Here is a 20649-nt window from a genome sequence, read left to right on the forward strand (position 1 = left end):
TCCTACCTTTCCTAAGCTTCTGGTGCTTACAAAAAGAAGCAGCAAGGCCTGACTGGACTTTCCTAAGGCTACAGCCACAAGTTTTATGCTCAAGATAGCTGCACAACTGAATTAGGTCAAGGACACCAATAACCTCCCAAATCTGATTAATATCAGCATTTGTTTTCTGGTATATTAAGAAATCTCTAGTGCAAGGAGATATTGTACATACCTGTAAGGCAGTGCAAAACAGCTCTCCATCTGCTCAGCCTGGGAAGTCCAGCACCCTGACCTCTCTCCCAAGAGTTCTGCAGAGGAAGAGTGTTTTCCCATTATCAGAATTTCTGAGCTGATTTGAAATACTTAGTATCTGAGAGCTCCCACTTAAATGCCTAAGGAAGAGCTGTTAAACACTTTTATGGGCTCGAAAAAAGGAGAGAAGCAGAGCCAAAACATTTTCCTGTGAAGGCTCTGGCTGTAACAGGTTGGGGAGGCAGCAGGTGCCACCCATGAAAGCTAAAAGCCAGTTTCCTGAGGAGTCCTATTCCACCACATTAGCTGTATGCATCCAGATCATAACAATAATGGTCACTTCAGATTTCAAAAACCTCCAGACTCAACCTTGACCTTCAAGTCCAAAGCCCACCATCCTGTTGTATCACTGACCTTTACTCCCACAGAGGAGAATAATCTCCCAAGCCCCTGCATGAGATAGCACAGACCTGTCTCCTCTGCCACATCTCCAAGGTGCTGCCTGACTGTCCTGGGAATCAGCATACTACCCATCCCTCAAACACCCATCCCAGCCCCACTTTGGACCCATATACTGCACAGACTGTGGGGCTGGGTCAGCCTCTCTCTGCTTGGAGGGAGCAGAACACCACTGCTCCCCAACTAGAGTCCAGCATCCCTGACACAACACAGCCTGGGATTTTCTGGATGAACTTAGGTGTATGTGGAAGAGCTTTCCTTTTAACCCAGCCTCCATCATCCTCTAACAGGGGTAAGAAGTCTGCAGTTCTCCTGCAGTCTCAAGGGCTAGAAAAACTGGAGAAAAATTAAGTGTTTCTCTTGTTTGATATGCTTACCTACTCCTTCCCTCACATGTACTTGAGCACTCCCAGCATTGCTTGGCCTCAGGATGCCTTCAGCTGAAGGCTTTAAGTGTTCATTAATTAATGCTTAATTTGTGTGGGCCTCTGCTTACAATTCTTATGCAAATTGTTCTCAAATTGTGTTCTGTTTTCAGCTGAGCTGAATCCAAGCCCTAAAAAGCTAAAAGAGGAAAGACAAATTGAGGAGTGTATGTGCAGGTAATAAAGCTTTTCTTGTTCTCAGAGGCTTTGCAGTAACCTTGGGTCATGTGTACTACAAGCATAAATTTAGACAAGAGATAAAGAGTGCTGTAATAGCTTGGTCTTGCAGGACGTGCCAGTTAAGAGCTGCTGTTGGAAAGAAACCACTGATAAACACTCACTGATGTGTTGGTTATTCATGTAATGTTTTTATATAAACCCTTCTTTCTCTAGAAATATGAGAAATTTTTACCAGAGGAGGCAAAAAGGTCTTTTTCCATATGATTTAATCATTGTGTATGTTGCCTGCTATTAACACAGCATTTGACAAAGCCACGTCTAGTATGATCTGTTTTTAATTTGTGCTCTTTATTACAGTTTGTTGTAGCTGCCTAATTAAAATTTGTCAGGGAAGTAATCAGCCTTATTTCCGCAGTGAGATCAGTTTAATAAGAAGGTAATTTTGCAATTTGTTGACATTAATTAATTAGGAAAAACCCTATAAAATCCACATAGTGGCGCAGAAGCCTAGGGAAGCTCTGACACCAGCTAGAGTGTCCGAGGGAAAAGGGATATTTACCTCTGGACAGTCTGTCCCCAAAGCACCTTTTGCCCCTGGCAGCTTCTGAGAACAAAACTGTCATAGCATGCTTAGCCTGGATGTCTCTGCTACTGCATGTTTTCTCCAAACAAACCACAAAAGAGCATTGTGTGGGCATGGAGGACGAGCAACTAGATCAAGAGAAATCCACCAGTAAATGTGGGAAAAGTGTCAACATCTATACACAGGCTTCCTCCAATAGCCCCAGGTATCAAAGTAAGGGTGTCAAAGTAAACAAATATCATATTCCTAGGAAAAGAAACCAAAGAAATAGTGGGAAGGGTCTTTGGGCCACAGCTGGAGGATGAGGAAGGGTTTCATGGTTGAGTTGTAGATCTTTCTGCTTTTCCTCACTGTAAGAATACTTGGACCATTCCCAGTACTACCCAGTTTTCCAAACTCAAGCAGAGACCTGGAATATATTAATTTATCCAGTCAGAGTTGTCTAACCTTAGCTGCCTTTCCAGAGAGCTCATTTTTCAGTTTGTAACATTGACTAATGCTTAAAAAGGCCCCTAGTAATCACGTACAGCAGGCAACACTCACCAAAGATCATCGACCGTGGTGCTTGTTCTCCTTTGCTCCAGAGATCCTGGAGTGCCCAGAGGCCAACTAGCTGCTGCATGCAGGAATCTGCAAGAGTGGAAGAGCTCCTGATATCCTGTACACCATTTATTGATCATCTCAGGACAAGCAGGGGTTTGACTTTGCCCACTAATGAGCCACTGCATCCGTTTGGGCTGTCGGTTTTATTGAAGGGTTAGAAATATGTCCACTTCAGGAGCTTCTTCCCTCCATCCAAGAGGTCCTGCCCTCTCATTGATTTCAACAGCAGCTTCCTGGGAACTTGTGCCATGGCTTGTGTTTCTCTACATATCAAGATTTAGCAGATAGCAAACAAGAAAACGGGATCGTGGAAAGGGGAATAAACCAAGGAGGAAATCACAAATGGAAATTTGTCCCTTAGTTCCAGGGGTTGCATTGTGGGTGTCAGAAATATGAAGGTGACACCCAACCCTGCAAGGGGCTGTAGCTCATGCTGCTAGGGGTTGCATTGTGGGTGTCAGAAATGTGAAGGTGACACCCACCCCTGCAAGGGGCTGTAGCTCATGCTGCCATTGAGTGAGGAGCCATCACCTGGGGAAAGCTTGGACATCAGGGTCCCTTCCCACCCAGAGGCTCTCAGTACTCCAGGTCCTGTTTGAGACTCAGTGGCTCTTTGGCACTATAAACCCCAATTTGCATTTTGGTCCAGAGGAACCAAGCACCACCTGTGATCCTTTGTGCAGGAGATCCTCTCCAAGCTGATATTTCTGGGACCTTGAAATGGGAGAAGTGATTGTTGAGTCACTACACCAGATCTGCACAACCTGTCCCTGCTATGGACACCTGGTGCTGGGCTTGGGCCGATACCATGAGTTTCCTTATGGTCATTTTAAGGGATCATGGTTTCAGCTCCTCTGTATGTGCTGGGATTGACTCTCATTATGGCTATGCATAGCATAAATTCCTACAATAACAATGAATAAAAGATCAGTCCTGTGGCTCCAAATCTATCTATGTTTAATGGCTGTTTTGCGCAGTTGGGGTTTAGAGAGACAGCCTGATTTATCTGACAACTGAACATCATTTGCTGTTTACCTTTGCTTCATGAGGACTCAGGTCTAGGGCTATAAACACTTATATAGCGGCGAGGGAACAGCAGGTGAGCAAAGTGAGGAGAGGAGACACAGCTTCACTGGAAACCTTGTAAACCACTGGCTGCAGTAAAAGTCAATGCAGGATTAAAAGCTGTCAGTTCAGAAAGCCATAAACCACCATCTCTTCTACACCTATCTTCCCTGACTGAGCTTGAAACAAAGATTTTATTTTTTCAGGAGGCATTTCAGAGTGCTCCTTTGAGGCTCACAAACTATCACGCTTTGGAGAGAACATAATTCTGGGACAAAGTTTTTCATCTGCTCTGTTTGAGCTCATAAGGGAATGCACTACATAGCATCTTTCTTAGTCATTCCAACACTCCTGAAGAAGGTTTTTCTAGCCACAACTTAACTGTTACCTTGGCAGGCTATGGGTGCAAACCTCTCCCTCTCTCTGCAAAGAGATCTGCTGCAATAACCACTTGAGTGGACATAGCTGCCAAGAAGCCTTTTTGGGCCAGGACCCCTGGAAGCACTGATGAGGTGGGGTGTGCATCACACATGTGCTTCCAAAGTGTGTTCAACCACAGCAAGTTCTATTACACATGAAAAAGTAACACAACACTTACTTTGAGGGAGGAGGAAGCAGGCAAAACCTCTCTCAGACTGCAAGGTTCCCTCAGCATCCAGACTCTGGTGCCCCAGACATGAGGTCTTACTGAAGGTGCATAACAGCAAGATGTCTGAGGAGTATACTTCTCTTTCCTGAAAGAGTTGTGAAAAATAGTATGTTCAGCGTGTCTGGCTCTGGGCTCCTGGTAGAAAGTTCAACATGCAAAACCTTGCCCTGACTCACCTCCTCAAAGGAAGACTGGGATGTGAGAGCTCCCCTGCAATCTGTGAGAGCACCTTAGAGATTAGACTAAAGCCAGATTTTCAAAATTTTCAAGCCCAGCAGGCCAAAAAGTTAAGGCCAGATGCAAAGTAAGAAGTCATGGGGAGAAGCTGTAGGTGTGCTAATTAAAGTATGAGAATGAGCCTGCCTTCCTGAGCTGATATTTGGAAATGGAAGCAGAAGATCAGAGGCTGAAGCTCTCCCTGACCCCCATTTCTCCCCTGGCAGTCATCTGAAAGTTCACATAACTGCAGAGATGATTCAGACTTTCCAGAACAGAACTTTAAGCTTAGATTTGAACTCTGCAGAACCTCCCAGGGTGGCTGTTCACATCTGAATACTGTCACTGCACAAATCCCAACCAAACCCCGAACCCACAGAGGTCAGGTTTTGACCAGCTGTTCTTCATGCCACCTTCACTTGCGAGAGGTATCAGATATTGATACGAAATTCCCACTTGCTGAGCCAGAGGAGCCCCCAGATTTCATCAATTTAGCTGCTGCTCAACTCCTTAGCACTTGTGTGGGCTCTGCTATGTGAAATCGATGATGAACTCATTGCTTCCAATAGGAGTAAGCTAAGAACAAAATAAGGCACAACAATAGCCTTTTAAGCAAACTTTCAGCCAGCTCCCCGAGGATGCAGCCAGACATGCTGTCTACACCAGATCAGCTTCAAAGCCAATAGCTGAGAGTGCTCAGGGCAGCCACAAATAGTCTGAGTTAATAAATGAGCATCTTCCACAGCTGAGCTGCAAACTTCTGCTTACTCCTAACTATAAGATGATGCTGGGGCTCTTCCAAGCATGTCCTGTTTCTGAGCATCAGGTGGGACTTTCAAGGACTGATGCAGATCAAACCTTGCATGCCCCATTTCCTTTGCTCAGAAACTCTTGCAGAAATCATCACAGTGCCTCTTGGCTTCTGTGTCAGGAGCCCAGTGTAGGCTGACATCCAGTTCCAGCTCTGCTACATGTGCTCAGCAAGGCACTTGGTTTCTCTGTGCCTCTGATTCCTTCCCTACCATTTGAATATCTTTGCTATGGAGTTGTTCAGGAATTGCTTCTTACTTTGAATATCACTATGCTTAGCACAAGGGGCTTTTGATCCAAGCCAGGGAAATCAGGATGCTGCTCACAACACACTACAATGGAATAAAAAGCGTTTGCATACGATGAGATGACAGAGTGAACAGAGCTGATAAAAGGCTCTTAAGTCATTAATTCAAGTTGTGCAAGATTCAGAAACATTTCAGCAGCAACAGAAACTGTGTTAGGGCCTTAGCAATTTCAAAGAACTCATTCTTAATTGGCTTCACAATATTGTTCCTTTTGGCTTTTTGTTGTAACAGAGGGATTTTAGGAAATTTAAGCTTCCAGAATCACCAGTGGCTCCCAAACAAGCTTTTCCAGGCTGTGCCATGTTTTCTTTGCTTTAGTAATGGGAAAGCTCCCTAGGGACACTCACATTCAATCCATCTTTCTAGTCCAGAAAAGGAGCATCAGCTGATTTTTTAAGCTTTCTCAGATCTTCTATGTGGCCAACAAACAAGGGGACAAGGGAAGAGACAGAGCAGCACCAGGGACACATTACTAGTGTGAAACTGTGATACAACATGGATGAGGCTGCCAGATTAAGTGTCCATTTTGATCTGGGGTGCTTGCTAAATGTCTGCTTCCTCAAAGGACAGTCCCTGAAGGGATGGTCTCACCCTCATCATCCATCCTTGTATTCTCATATCCCATCTCTGAGAGTTTTGATGGGCACCCTCTGGGCACAGTCAGCCTAACAGCATGGGATGCTCCAGTGCCTCGAGGCAGATGTAGGGGAGGGACATCTCCCTGGGCAAGCAAACAGGCAGAAATGGCTGTATGCTGGCTTTGTCACTTCTTGCCACAGGTTGGACGCTGTCTGTTCTTGCAACCCACCATCACAGCAAAGGGCTTTGCTAATATGAGGTTTTGTTTGGAGGAGACCCAGTTGGGAACATTTAGCCTCCAGACCAGGCCATGTGCTGGCCAAGGTCCAAAGGCAGCAGCTTACATGCTGAGCTTCATTTCCAGACCCACCACATCCACTCGCATTACTTTTTTCAGCTCCATCCCGTAGCACACAGACACAGACCTTACCTCTCCAAAAAACTTGCTGCTGGTTTCCTACTGCCACGTGTCTTCCCTTTGCATCACAACCCATTACAAAACATCCTCTTAGCTTCTGGAAGCACTAAGAGCCTTTTTATGTCAAGGAGTTAAATCTTGTTACTCAGCTGGCAATAACTTGCCTCTTCTAACACCAAAGGGTTTGATCCCTTCTGTTAAAAATTCATGCACCAAAGCTAAATCATTCTTGTCTTTGCCTTTCCAGCCAAGGAAGAAGAAAAATTTCAAAGGGCTGCAATGTTTTGCTGGCTCATTCATCTTGGTAGAGCCTTGTTAAATCCTTACAGAGGCTTTTCTGTTTCTGGGGAGTGAGACTCTTTTTGTGCCCTAAAGGGATGTCACAGTGGGCTGAATGTTGGCTCTGACCCAGAGCCTTGTAGGTAGGAATCAAACCAAAGATCAGGATGATGAGCACTTAAAGCTGAGGCTTTGGCTCTAACCAAGCCCATGGCTGGGGAGCCAATATCACTCAGACCCAATACAAACAATTCATTGGCCACGCTTTTCCCCTACCATCCCTGGTCTGGGCCACCTCTTATCTTATCTGGTTTCTGCTTTGCACAGTTTCCTGAACGAGCAGACTCAGCTGATTGGCATGTTTGGGTCATCCCTTTGGTCACACAAGCACAGTGCTGCCAAAGATGCATTGCAAATGCTGGACTTGAAATTCCTTCCATTGTGATCTCTCAATGAAGAGGTCAGCTGGAGGAGGAAATAAAAGTGAATAAATGCTCCTTCAGCAGGGTTAATGGTGGGGTGGAAACCACACAGGCTAAACCCAATGTTTACCTAAGGTGGTAACATGTTTTGTGGTTGCTGCCAATTGTGGAAACCATCTCTAGTATTGCCCTGCTCAGGGCTGAAGCATCCTAGTGTAACTGGGAGAGCCCTGGAGAGCTGACTGGCCATGCCATGCATGCAGCTGCCCCAAGAGAGATGGGGCTGCACACTTTTTGCAACTGTCTCCTCATCATCTCTCCATAATACTGTGGGAGATGATGGAGATAGCTGGGAGAGACTTTCCCTGGCATTAAACTGGGCTGGGGGCTGCACCCAGCTCTTGACTGGTCTTGGGACCCACTGGGATCCAGTCAGCACACTCTCTGAAAGCACAAACATAGTGGGCACGAAGCCCCAAGCACCAACTTTTCACTTCACAGACTGTTTCTACAGAGGAGTAAGTTCAGCCAGGTTTGGACAAGACTTTATTCCATTTAAAAGGGACCAGCATAGGGTATCCAGGCACTTGACAGTGTCTCTCTGTGTGGTTTGCTCATGCTTTCCTTATAAAGTGCCAAGCCACTTCTTCTTTTAAAGCACAGATCATTTTGTGGCTTTCACATTTTTGATCTCCTGCAGCAGGTCAGACATTAGAGTGAGACTGACTAACAAGATCATGAAATCTTCAAAGTCAGTTTTGTTCTCTGACTCCTCATCCAAGGAAGAAATTATCTCCCGGTATTTTGGTTTGTTTTCTTGGCCCTATGGAAAATGTTAAACGACAAAAAAAATAATAAATTAACCATGAGGTTCCTTTTTTGTTGCACCATTAAAGTAAAATAAAAAGCCATCTACCTATGTAAATATTAATGTATTTTTCCTATCTTCCCATTCAGGTTTTTATGTCCACATTCATATTAGTTTTTCTAAGGTTATCCCAAGAAATTCAAACAGAAATATTATTGCAATCAGACAGGAGAACAATCAATCCCTAAAGTTTCCATCAGAATCAGGAATACATCTTCTAAAAGACACCTAATCATGATTGAAAATCTGACAGTGATGATGATTGATGTAGCTGGTAATGCTGAGGAAAAAGAGAGTCCTGTGTCTTGATAAAACTGAGGGGAGGAAACAACCAACCAAACCTCCTAAACGTGATATTCAAATATATACAAATATATACTGTGAAGGTCTCAGAAACTGTAGATTTTACAGGTGTAACTTCAGTAGCTGCTCCTCTCTGTCCTGTTGGGCATTACTGTTGGAATGCAGGGGATTATTCAAATTATGTATCATGTCTGTTATTCATATTTCCTTACGAAAAAAACCCCTCTAGAGTTCCAGGATAGTTTTTTTTCTTAATAATCTCCAAAACATCTTGTGACCCCAAGTCTGATTGGCGATGGATATTTTCAATATTTTTTCCATAGGGTGCCTAGTTTATAATTTGGTGCCAGTTCCCCTCCCCCTCCCAAATCACAAAGTCATGTGATTTTGTTATTTTTGGAAGCAAAGATATTATTAAGAATGTCTTTAATCCTAAACATCTCTCTCATTTACTTAGTTGAGGTCTTTTTATTAGTCCTACAGAGCTTTTCCTACCACTTGATAAAGCAGTATCATTTTAATTTAGGAAGGGGGAAAAAAACCTGCAGGAAGTTTACAGTCACAAGTGCTGATGTGACTGTTTTTCACCATATCCCTCTGGATGGGTAGGGTATGAAGGGCTTTCTGCCCCCTCTCCCAGCAGTTCCCCCAGTGAGCACAGTGCACACAGCTCTGTGGCTCTGGGATTCCTCTCATGGTGCTGGGTCAGTCTGTGCTCTGGCAAACTACCGAACACCTCATTAAATGCAATGGGTTTCTTCTCTTCATAAATACAATCTCTTGTCATGGTCTGGGGGTTTTCTTTTTCATTTGGTTGATAGTATTTTCTTTGCAATTGCCTGTTTTCTTTAAACAAATGCAAGCAGGTATATCAGCCATGGTTTATTGCTCTGTCCCTCCTATAGCTCAATATAGAACAACCAATTCACTGAGTATGTTTGTACCAAGTTCCTAAAGTCTCACTCAGGATTACCCCATGGACTGATGCCTGCTCAGCTGCAGGACAGAGCCCAAAGTGCCAGGCCAGTGCCACCCACCCCCTCTCACCTGTATGAAATGCCAAAACTGGGTTTGCAGCAACGTCTTGGTTTCAGCTTTGCTGAGCTTGCCCTGAGGGTCAGCATAGTTGTTATACACCAAAACTGCTGTAGCAAAAGCTTTTTCAAGGTCTGAGCCTTTTTCTAGAGCTGGAGGGAGAAAAAGTTATCAGTCTATCCAAAAAAACAGTGGCATTTGAGATATAATTGAAAGGAATCTGTAAGAACCATCCTGGGTGGGTGGAAATCTGTGTAGTTTCATTAAAGTTAATGAGACTGAAACTGTTTATACCCACAGAGGACCTGGCCCAGATTTTATTTGGAGTGGGCCAGCAACATGCCTCACCTCCCATGGAATCACACCCTGAAGGAACCTTTGGAGCCAGGGCAGTAACCCAGCGCAATGCTTGAGACCCATATCATGTACTCTGACCCTGGGCATCCAGCAAGGACCTGCCACACCACAGAGACAGGCCATGCTGGCCATCTCCTGGATGCATTTGGACTCTCATGGCCCAGTTGGGAAGCCTGGCTGAACAGAAATGTCCACATCTGAGCATCAGTGCTGCACTTCAGCATCATGATATATGTGGGATTTTGCTTGGATTCGTTCCCCCCATTCCTGAGCTACATCCTAAAGGCTGCATGCCCACAGCCCTCTGTTAGCACCAGGTGCCACAGATGATGTGGGTTGTGATTTTTAGTGAAAAGGCAAGCAGAAGAGATGTGATCAACACAGGAGCACATTGCACAGGGACCCACAAAACCCTCTTGCCTTGCACCAGCCAAGGGTCCTCATGGCCCCTGCAGCTCTGAGACATCCCCAGAATTTTCTGCACATGGGCTGTGGAAGACCTGAATCCCCAAGTAGCAACAAAGGGGTCCCCTTACCTTTTATTGATGCGAGCTGCTTGGCTATGGGTATGCTGGTAGTGAGAGAGAAGAGAGGCAGAGTTATCACCTGGTGAATTGTGTGTGGGTATATAATTTCTCCATGAGTGAGTCTGCTCATTTCTGTCTCATTTCATCCCCTAGGAACTCAGGGCTTCCCAAGGGAGACTGTCTTTCCTTCGCAGTGGGAAGGAAAATGGCCTCTAAAAGCAGCACAGAACATCACACAGCTTCTAATCCCTCACCTAAGCAACTAGCCTGGAGTTGTTACTAAAGCTGCTTATTAATTAATTTCAAAAGAGGGGCACTGCAACATCCTTCAAGTAATTTCTTCAGAAAATGAAAAGAACTTCAGGAAGCTTCTCAGTTTTAAGCCCAACTCCAGGAAGTACAGAGTGGTCTGTCATCTCCCCCTCACCAGTGCTCTCAGTTTGGAGCACACACATAGCTTTTATTCCCAGCAGGACTCACATCTGTCAGAAGCACCTCCCGACTTTCTATTAAAACCTAAAGCCTCTGTACCTTTTGCTAAAGTGCTGGAAACTAATTACACAGCAGCCAACACACAGCAGAAGGGTTTGCTTGTGATAGAGACAAGCACATCCAGATAATGAGTTCCAAGACAAATGGCAGATCACCAAGATGCCAGAAGAAAGTGATGACTTACCGCTTGGGCATGCTTGCTGCAGCTGAAGGGCTTTTTTTGGTGGAAGCAGGAGCTGGCTGATTGACCGAGTACTGCTTCGTGCTGGGAACACTGGCTCTGCAGCCACACATCTCCAGGCTGGGGTGTTTGTGATCTCCAAGCAACTCGAGTAATAGCAAACAGGTGGATTCAAGCTCTGCCCCGTGGAAGCAGCCTGCTCACAGCCGTGCCTATCAATAATGTAAATGCTGCCTGGAGATCCTGGAGCCAGCTAAATGCACCAGGCTACAGCAGTCCCTGAGAGGTGGCACTGCTGGGCTGGCAGGTAGTGTGCCTTGTATTTTACATGAGAATTTGACAGAAACAAACCAAACTAATGGAGCCTGAATCCTCTTAGACCTGTAGGGATATGACTTTGCATCAGGGATAACTAAGACACTGAATCCATTCAGCTATGCGCATTATAATGTTAATGAGAAACTTTCCTGCTGTGGGCTAATGTAACTTGCCCCCAAGCTATAAAGTGAGTTGTTCTGTAGCCAGAATCAGACACCGAGTGTTTCCCAACTCCTGACCCAGCGTTCATTCCAGGTGAGCACACTCCTGCTCTAATAGTTACTCTGTTCCCCCATCGCAGTGCAAAGAAGATCTGTTCTGCCTCCAAACTACTTCCAAAGCAGCATCCAGCACGGAGCCTCTGCTTCAGTTCCTGCCCGAACAGATAGTGCTTGCTTCCCAAAGCAGCACGGAGCCATATGGCAGAGCAGTCGCACGTTAGAGGAACTGGAAGGGCTCTGGTGAACTTTGTTATTTATTGGCATGGATATTGCTATTAGAAAACACACAGCTTGTCACGCTGCCTAGCTCCGTGCATGGTCTCCTTTCTGCAGATCCTGTGCCTAGAGGTGTCTAGACAGGATAACTGCAACCTGAAAGACCAAGTGGCTGTTTTAATCCCAGGGTGGTCTGTTAACAGGTAGTGACTTCAACTACCTCATCCACCTCATCGTTTCTGGTGAAAAGATACAATACTGATGTTAAAACTATCCGGGATGAGACTTTATGTAACAGGACACACAAAGGAGACTGCAACAGATGGCCTAGAGAATTAAAATGTTTTCCTCATTTAGTAGAAGCTAAATTACTGAAGGCTAATGAATAAGGATGTTCATCACCTTACTGTTCCTGGATTTTAATTATCTTAAAAAGCATGGGAAAAGAGAACCTTTAATTTTCCATCTAAGAGTGTCATTACTCAAACAATTCAGAGCCTTTTTCTGAGAGGTTTAAGCTGTCTTAGATCTCTAGTGCATTCTTTAGGACTGGCTCATGAATAAAACAGAGCCTGTAATTGCAATGACGCAGCCAAAACACATATAATCAATGCTCATTATCCCATCAATTAACACACTAAAATTAAACAAGAATTCAGGCTTAGTAATCTGCCATCAGCTAAAAAAAAAAAAAGAAAAGAGTCTTGATATCATGTTGAAGTGATAATTCCCTTTCACATCTGTTGAACCATACAAGGAGGCATGAAAAGCCTTACATCCCAGTTAATCCGTGGAAAGGGAATGTTTGGTCTTAGCGTCCAAGGTAAAAATGAGAGTGAGAAACAGACTGAGTTGCATGTTTATCGGTGACAGGCAGTGCTGTGAGCAGGCTGGCAAACCCAGCCCTCTGTGTTTTGGGCTCTTTCCACCATAGATCAGATTTCAGCTCACAGTTGTTTTAATCTCACCGACTTTTGAGAGCCTGAGCTCTAGAACAGGTGATATGCTTTGCTGGGGTAGTAACAAGTTCAAACAAGCCTGGGGTTCATTATCCCTCTAGGATACACTAATTAGTGTACGCAGGAGCGTTTGTGCCTGACAGATAAAGGGTAGAATGAGGATAACCCTTGCCTTTGCAGATGATCAGCTTTGAAGACAGCGAGATTTTGGCTGTGTGTGTTGCTTGTTGCTCCAGTATTCTGGTCAGCAAGGTGTGCAGGGAGCCAGGCCATCTGCTCTGTAGCTATTTTGATACACACTATTTATGTTTGAAATATCCAGGTGCTTTTATCGGTCAATTTTTAGCATGTTTCACGCGTTAACAATCTTGTCTGCACAAAATACGCAACCTGCCACTTCAAACTGCAAAATCTTTACAGGCAGTTCACTTAAAAGAATTGCTACTGCAGAAAGCCACAGGTTCCGCTTCACTTTTGGCGATTTCCCAGAGTTTTCCCATCTTTTTAAAGTACTTCCTGTAAACCATGAAGACTTATGTTGTGAAATGTGTGTGATGGAGCCCTGGCTCTCTTAGAGATGACCCTGGGCAGCAGCAGGTGTGGGCATGCCCATGGCAGGCAGGAGGATCCAAGGCACACAGGCACAAGGGAATACCTGAAACAGGAGATGCATTCACACCATTGGCCACTCAGACTTCATCTCCTCAGCAAACCCTGCAGCAGCTGCAGAAGTGCTGCTAACTTGCACCCAGGGAGGCAATAACTTGATCTCTTCTCCTAGAGAAGTTGTGACTGCCCCATCCCTGAAAATGTTCAAGGCCAGGTTGGATGGGGCTTTGAGCAACCTGATCTACTGGAAAGTGCCCCTGTTCATGGCAGGGGGGATGGAACTAGATGATCTTTAAGGTCACTTTCAACCCAAACCATTCTGTGATTCTTTGTGACCAGAATATGGCTATTTTCATCTTACACAATATGTGATTAAAGCATTTATGAATCCCATTGCTGAGACAGGTAATATGTCATTTAAGAAAAGCCATTAAAACTGGTCTGCCTGCAGGGAAACATGTTTTGTCACCTCAAGTCCAGGCAATTTTCAGATGTGGCACAGCACTTCGGCCAAAAAGTGCCTCCCATAGGGGCTGTCAGGGAGCACAGTGGCTGTGGGGATCCCCTGCCTGCAGGCACACAGCTCCTCTGACAATCCAATGGGTAAGGGATGAGCCCAACATTTTTGGCATGGTATTCATTCTCAGAGGAATACCTGAAAATACTATTACCAAATAATTTTTCCTCTGAGAAAGTTTTATTATAGCACATTTAGAATTCGGAAAGGCAACTGTATTAAAAAACTAAATCTCACTAAAGAATCATAGAATCAACCAGGTTGGAAGAGACCTCATGGATCATCAAATCCAACCATACCATCATCACTAGACCATGGCACTAAGTGCCACATCCATTCTCATCTTGAAAACCTCTAGGGATGGTGAAAGGAAGGACACAACAATAAAAATGTAAGCACAGAAACTGGTAGCTAATGCAACAAATGGGGTGTCTCTTTGCTGAGCTATTAAAATTTCATATCAAAATGCTAAGATCTTCATAATAAGGATATATGGCATTGACAAATGATGGGATAATCAGCACCAGATATTAATAGCAAAATACAGATTATTGCAGATAGAAAACTCCAAGAGGAAAAGCTCTTGGGTTTAGCTGGAGGCAATAAAAAGAACTCCTAAAAAAGAATGGAGTCAGGGAGAACACTTGCTAAGTAGCCCATCCATTCCCATATATAAAGACTTTTGACTCAAATCTACGTTTAACCTAGTAGACAGAGGGCTAAATGCTTATGACATGATATGGCATAATATGAGAAGAACTTTTCCAGAAAAGGATGAAACAATACGTGGCAGTTTTTACTCAGTAGTTCTTTATCTGTCTGTCATATTCACTAAGAAACTGAAGACACTGTCAGGAGCAGACTACAGGGAGGTGCAATGTGTGTTGATGCCACTGCCTCTTTCATCAGTACATCAGATTTTCAGCCAAGAATGATTCAGGGCTACAGCATGAATTGTTCATTCAATTTGAGAGCATATAAAGATTGGAAATAATTAACCTAATCAGGTCAGGCAACTGCAATATGAATTCATGCAACAGGAGCACAAACTTTCTCCAAGTCCTGGCTATCATCGAGGCTCTGTTGTGGGCAGCTTGATGGCAAGAGTGAAGGAGATTTGATCAGTCATCAACAAAAATGTAACACAAAAAACGCAGCCCTGGTCAAGGCAGGGCAGAGCCCTGTGGGCTGGATTTGCATCTGAACTCAACCTTATCTCCTTGACATGCTGGGCAGGGAGTGAAGCAGGCTACAGAGCCACTGGTACCCAGTCACCCTCCCTGCCCTCTCCAGCACCTTCCCGTGCAGGGCATGATGCTGCAGCTCTGCAAAGTGCATCCCCTCCCCAGACAAGAGCAATGAGGAAATCCCAAACCAGCAGGAGAACATGCCCCTTCCCTGGCCTCAGAGGCACCTGGAGAGAGAGTTCTGAGCTCCCACCTCCCCAGCCACACTTGCAGAGGTACTTGTCTCTCCTCCACAGCTTTACACTTGATAATGCAAACATGCTCCCAGCTTGGGTAGCTGAGAAATGGGCTATAAAGAGAAACACAAGGGAAAACAGGAGGGACAGCACAGAAGATCAAGGAACGTGTTTTTTTCCCAGGCTGACCTAGTTATTTAACTAACTGGCAGAGATACTAATGATGAAGTAGGAAAGCAATCAGGCTGCAGCAGCAGTTTAACAGAAGATGATGGAGTTTACTTAGCTATTTGTCTTAAATCCAGGTAACATCAAATAGTCTTTTTCATCTGCTGCTCAGCCTTTTGCTATATAGTCTCTATCCCCAGTACAAAAAACTCTAATTTCTCATCAACTGCCAAAGGATGTGATAAGACTTGAATCCAGAGGAACACGGAGGAAACACTCAGATACATTTTCTTACATAACACAGACAAGTGTATGCATCATTTTTGTTTTCATTTTTGCTGCTGGTATGCTATATTAATCTGGGAAGCTATAGACGAAGAGATTTTTCTTCCCTCTTAATTCAGAGTGAAGACTTCAGTCCCCAAAGGGTTGGAACCAGCTCAACTGTTTTGCATGGCAGCAAGGAGCTGATGTACCTGTGAAGATTTGGCCAGCTGGGTAAAGCAAAGGGCAAGTCTTTCATGGAAATATGTGCCTCTTACACTACTTTTGTCAACACTTCCACCAGCTATGCCCTTCAATGAAAAAAACTTAGATCTGGAAATAGCACTCAAAATAATATAGAATCTTAATTTTGTTCCCAGCCTTGTGTTAGAAACTGCCCTTTCTCCAGGAGTGTGAACTCCTGAGGGTTTGAAAGGTTCAGTTCCTGTGCTCACATGATTACGTAAGACTTTCAGCTTGTTTCAAATGCAGGAATAAACAAAAGCAAAAATAATTTCCAACCCTCAGCGTTGGATAGAAAAGTCTGGGGATGGGACCCTGCTGATCTGGGTGGAAAAGTTCACAAAGAGAAATCCAGTTGACACACAAAAAATCCCCAATCTATATCCAGTGGAGAGGCTCAGATAAACCAGCTTAGGATACTCCTGATCAATTAATACAAAGTGAATGTAAAAGAAAAAAAAACCAGTAGCAGAAGCAGGACTATGTAGGGGGGGACATGAACAGCACACATCCCATCCCACCTCTTGCCACACACACAGATTTACTTTCTCTTGACTTGCATGTATCTAACTTTTTCCAAACTTATAAGAGAAAAAAAAACCCCAAAACCCCAAAACACTAAACAAAAAAATTGAAAGGTAAAATAAAATTTTTCACTGACCCCCAAAATTGTAATTTGCTCTAATTTGGAACACAAGAACATTTAGATATTCCAGTTTGGTTTCTCTACAACTCAAATGTGGCTTTCCAGCAATCCTCTGAACTGGGATGGTTAACACAGTACTGGGCTGGTCCTACTGAGAGATGGAAAGAGAGGTAAAGAGGCAGGCAGGTATTAAACTGCACACTTTCAATTTCTTTCAAACTTGTGATACTGACCTTTAATGATAGGTGTCTGCAGAAGTGTTGTACTCCACTGTACATTAAAACAATCCTCATAAAAGTGTTGGAAAACAGTAAGAATATGACCAATAAGGTCAGGCACGGGAATAGTTACTTTTCTTTAATAGTTATCTTTGTTATTTTGCAGTGACATTTCAATATTAACATACTCTGAAAACATGCATTGTATGCAATAACTTTATTAGGGTCAAATAGATATCACAATATAGATTCATCCACCGAGTAGCCATAAATTGGTTACAACAATCATAGAAGAGACTAAGCTGTTTTAAGCTAAGATGCTTTCAACATTACAGCTCATACAATAAGATTATATACTGATACACTTTGATCTAGAAATGCAGATGATCAGTTTTGATTAGTATATTGTGCTTCAGGCTTTTGTTTGTGCCAATGCATCCCATATGCTGTAGTGAGGGAGGGTTGAATTTCCCAGGGAGGAATCCAAACAGGCTACAAGTCTGGCTCTGGCTATTTTAGGGTGAGTTCCTCTGAGCCTGGGTTATTTATTTGGTCAATCCAGTTACATTCTCCAGTAGCACCAAGCTAGCGCTCAGAGCAGCGACCTAACAGAGGGACATCTAACAATCTTGAAACAGCACGGACAGAAAAGGTTTGCTTCTTATAAGAGGGCATAAAGGAATATTTATGCTTTGTAAGGTCACAACAATACGTGCAGTTTTCATGTTGCTTTATCAAGCAACAGGGCATTTTCGCATGGTTTTGTATACTGATATCTGCACCTCTGTTATCTTAGTTAAATAAATACCTTTGTAAACATATAACACAGTTACTTGGTCCTTATTCTCCACAGCTCACGTTAAAAGATTCACAAAACATCCATAGAAATAGTGATTTATAGAATGAATACTTAGCTGAGTTAAATGGAATAAACATTGGTCAGGTACCATATATACTACTGAATGCCATTTCAAGGAAAAACAGTTTAGTTACAAAGCATTCAGAACTTGGGTAAGCCATATATTCAACTCTGCAAAATATATAAAAGATGCATACTTCTTTGAAACAGACATTTAACAAAATGTAGTGGCAGAAGTCGAGAGAAGTTCCATTTACACAGTCCAGACATTTGGTAGTATGAAACTGCTTATCCATGCACTAAATTACGGATGGATGACTCAGTTAACTGAAATAATAGTAAAATCTTCTGAAAAAAAAGGTATAACCGAAACAAACGCTCTGAAGAGTCACAGACAGGCAGTTTTGAAAATTTAGGTGCAATGTTACATGCATGGATATACAGAATAATCTGTAGAAATCATAGTAAAACACTTCCGTTTTTCACCAAAATGCAGAAGGAAATTCAATTATATTATGCATATTAAATACTACAGACTTGAGGCTACAAAATGCTTCTACCATCTTAACACATACAAAACTACCATAAAGTTATCTCTACAGTACATACTACAACACTGACTCCAGGTCACCACCTGTGAGGAGCACGTCCCCCATATCTGGCTAGTCAGGATAAAAAGGCCAACTCCAGCCCACCAGCCACCTCCCACCTGCTGCAGGAGGTGGGCTTAGACCTTCAATCGACATTAAACACTGTGTTGTAGTATTAATTGATGTAGAACCCTTAAAAATCTGGCGCCACTGAAACTTGAGACCTGTTAAACTCTCTACATGTGAGGGATGCAAGAGCTTGCACTGTGTGAACCCTAAATTTGATTAGCAAAGGAGGTCGGCCCACTCTGGCCATAGCTCTGGGACTGGCCATATTCACCCACCTGGCCATAGGAGGCTGGCTGGTTGTAGCCACCAGCTGGCCCATAGCTGTCTTGGTTGTAGCCACCTTGGTTGTAGCCCCCGGGTTGCTTCTCCATGGTGTCCGCAGGGTGCCGCTGGCTCGAGGAGTGCCAGCCCGTCTCCTTAAACACAAACCAAATGTTGCCTGCCCAGAGGATAAAGTTCAAGTAGCCAAAGACCTAGGTAGGAACAAGAAGAACTTGTCACCTGCAGCCATGGTCTCACAGCCCACGCTAATATTACGGACCCTGCACAGTCATGGGAGAAGTCAAAGCTGCTCCCAGTCCAACCTTCTCAAGGATGAGAGGAAATGACCTCAAGTTGTGCCAGGGGAGGTTCAAATTGGATATTAGGAAAAATCTCTTCACTGAAAGGGTTGTTAAACACTGGAACAGGTTGTCCAGGGAAGTGGTGGAGTCACCATCCCTGGAGGTATGTGTAGATGTGGCACTTGGGGACATGGTTTAGTGCTGGACTTGGCAGTGCTGGGTTAACAGTTGGCCTCTAAGATCTTAGAGATCTTTTCCAACCTAAATGATTCTATGATTCTCCAAAAACCCGCTGAAAAATTTTCTCAGTTTTGAAGCAAATTCCCAAATTCACCTCCCTTAGCAGCAGCTCATAATGTGTATATTTTCCTGTTTGTTTCCAGAAAAAGGTTGAGTTTTTAGGCCTAAATAGTATTTTTATTTGCAAGCATAATCTAGTTTAAAGGGACTGTGGAAAGATAATATTGAAAGAAATTAATTAAAAAGAGAAATATTAATTGAACAGCTAGCCTAGAGGGTATTTTTTGTGGTTTTTTTTTTTAAACATTCTGAAGATCAATTTTACATTGGATTTTTGAGGATTTTTAAAGGAATCTGTAAGGCACAAAATCTTTTCTTCCTGAAGAAGCACACAGACCTCTTTTCAAAAGCATTGCAGTGAGCAAGTTAAAAGCAGAGAGGCCAACCAATGCACTTGGACAGACACTTTGCTTTCTCCCCATCCCAACCCTGCACACTCATCCTGCTGCTGCTGCTCCACGGCAGAGCTGTGGTGAGTCACAGTCTGCCTTTCCCTGCAGCAAGACTGTACTTCCAATTAAATCATGTCAGCTAACTGGTTTACACCAGCCAATTTAGGTCAATACACGGGTAAAAGATGAACATACATTGTAAGGTAAGGGTGAACAGTAGCAATCAAAGTCACTTACAACCGAAGTGTTGAGGCTTGACATAACAGGGCTGCGAACAGGCAAGCATTTGTTGGACTGCTGTTTGCAGGCAGACATCAGCAGCAGCACTTCATCTGGGTCGGTTGCAATCTTTACATCTGAGAGTCCTTTAGCCCAAGCAGATGAGCTCACTAGCCACAAGAACGAGAAGACCACTGTCACAATGAAATCCTAAAAGACAAATTAGTTAGAAGCATTATACTGGTGTGTCCATGGGAAGAAAAAAAAAAAAGATTAAAAATCACCAGAAAACTGAAAGCTTGTGTCAGAGGAGAGAAAAACCAAGAGCTTGTTATTTAGGGGACGGTTGTGTCACTGTCATCACCCACACAGCTGATTTCCAGAAGTGCTTGACATGCCTAATGGGGTAGAGCCCTTGGGCTGACATTTGCACCTCTGACCTTGGGGCCAGATTCCCACAAACATGTGGCTGGTACCCAGGATGCTGAGCTGATGTGAAAATGTGTCTGTTCACAGCACTTGGCTGATGAATTGGGCTCAACTACAAAATGCACATGCCTGTAAAAGAGCTGACCCCTCCTGAGGGCTGGGACTTGCCCTGGGTGCTCCTACAGGTAGTCTGGGTGGGTTTCCAATAGAAAGTGTTTCCTTCTCAGGGAGAACCTGAAACTGGCTAATCCTCAGCTACCAGATGAGGAGTTTTCTCACCAGCCACAGGTAAGGCCAAATGTCCCTGCTGCACGAGCCATGCAGCCACTAATTATCGTGAGTGAGCAAATAAACAGCAAGACTTGCCAAGCAGAGACTCCTCAGCTCCTCTCCGGCCTGGTAAAGCACTTGTTCCTAACTCCCATCCATGTGAAAA

General features: G+C 43.9%; 2 protein-coding genes across 2 annotated transcripts in view; both read right to left on the reverse strand.

Annotated features, from left to right (window-relative positions):
- Positions 1 to 7891: 7891 nt before the first annotated feature.
- Positions 7892 to 11103, reverse strand: SNTN (sentan, cilia apical structure protein). The gene is made up of 4 exons (XM_009075291.1): positions 10994 to 11103; positions 10327 to 10361; positions 9446 to 9585; positions 7892 to 8050 (listed from the first exon to the last, which is right to left on the reverse strand). Exons 1-4 carry the CDS (start codon positions 11101 to 11103, stop codon positions 7892 to 7894), a joined length of 444 nt encoding a protein of 147 aa, XP_009073539.1.
- Positions 11104 to 16992: 5889 nt separating this feature from the next.
- The window catches only part of SYNPR (synaptoporin), a 44563-nt gene continuing 40906 nt past the window's right edge, over positions 16993 to 20649 (reverse strand). Inside the window, exons 4-5 of the mRNA XM_009075293.1 lie at positions 19803 to 19994; positions 16993 to 18783 (exon numbers count right to left, since the gene is read on the reverse strand). Of these exons, the coding sequence (XP_009073541.1) occupies positions 18517 to 18783; positions 19803 to 19994 (459 nt within the window). The 3' untranslated portion in view covers positions 16993 to 18516. The remainder of the gene's footprint in view (positions 18784 to 19802; positions 19995 to 20649) is intronic.

Source organism: Acanthisitta chloris, unplaced genomic scaffold, assembly GCF_000695815.1.
Source record: "Acanthisitta chloris isolate BGI_N310 unplaced genomic scaffold, ASM69581v1 scaffold9805, whole genome shotgun sequence".
Taxonomy (NCBI): Eukaryota; Metazoa; Chordata; class Aves; order Passeriformes; family Acanthisittidae; genus Acanthisitta; species Acanthisitta chloris.

What these genes read in the sequence shown, in the direction of transcription:
- SNTN (XM_009075291.1), bottom strand. Translation starts at nt 11,103, where the DNA reads ATGTGTGGCTGCAGAGCCAGTGTTCCCAGCACGAAGCAGTACTCGGTC. An exon ending in GCAGCAAGCATGCCCAAGCG is followed by an intron (nt 10,362 to 10,993) that starts GTAAGTCATCAC and finishes TCTCACTACCAG; the next exon opens with CATACCCATAGCCAAGCAGC. An exon ending in GCAGCTCGCATCAATAAAAG is followed by an intron (nt 9,586 to 10,326) that starts GTAAGGGGACCC and finishes TTCTCCCTCCAG; the next exon opens with CTCTAGAAAAAGGCTCAGAC.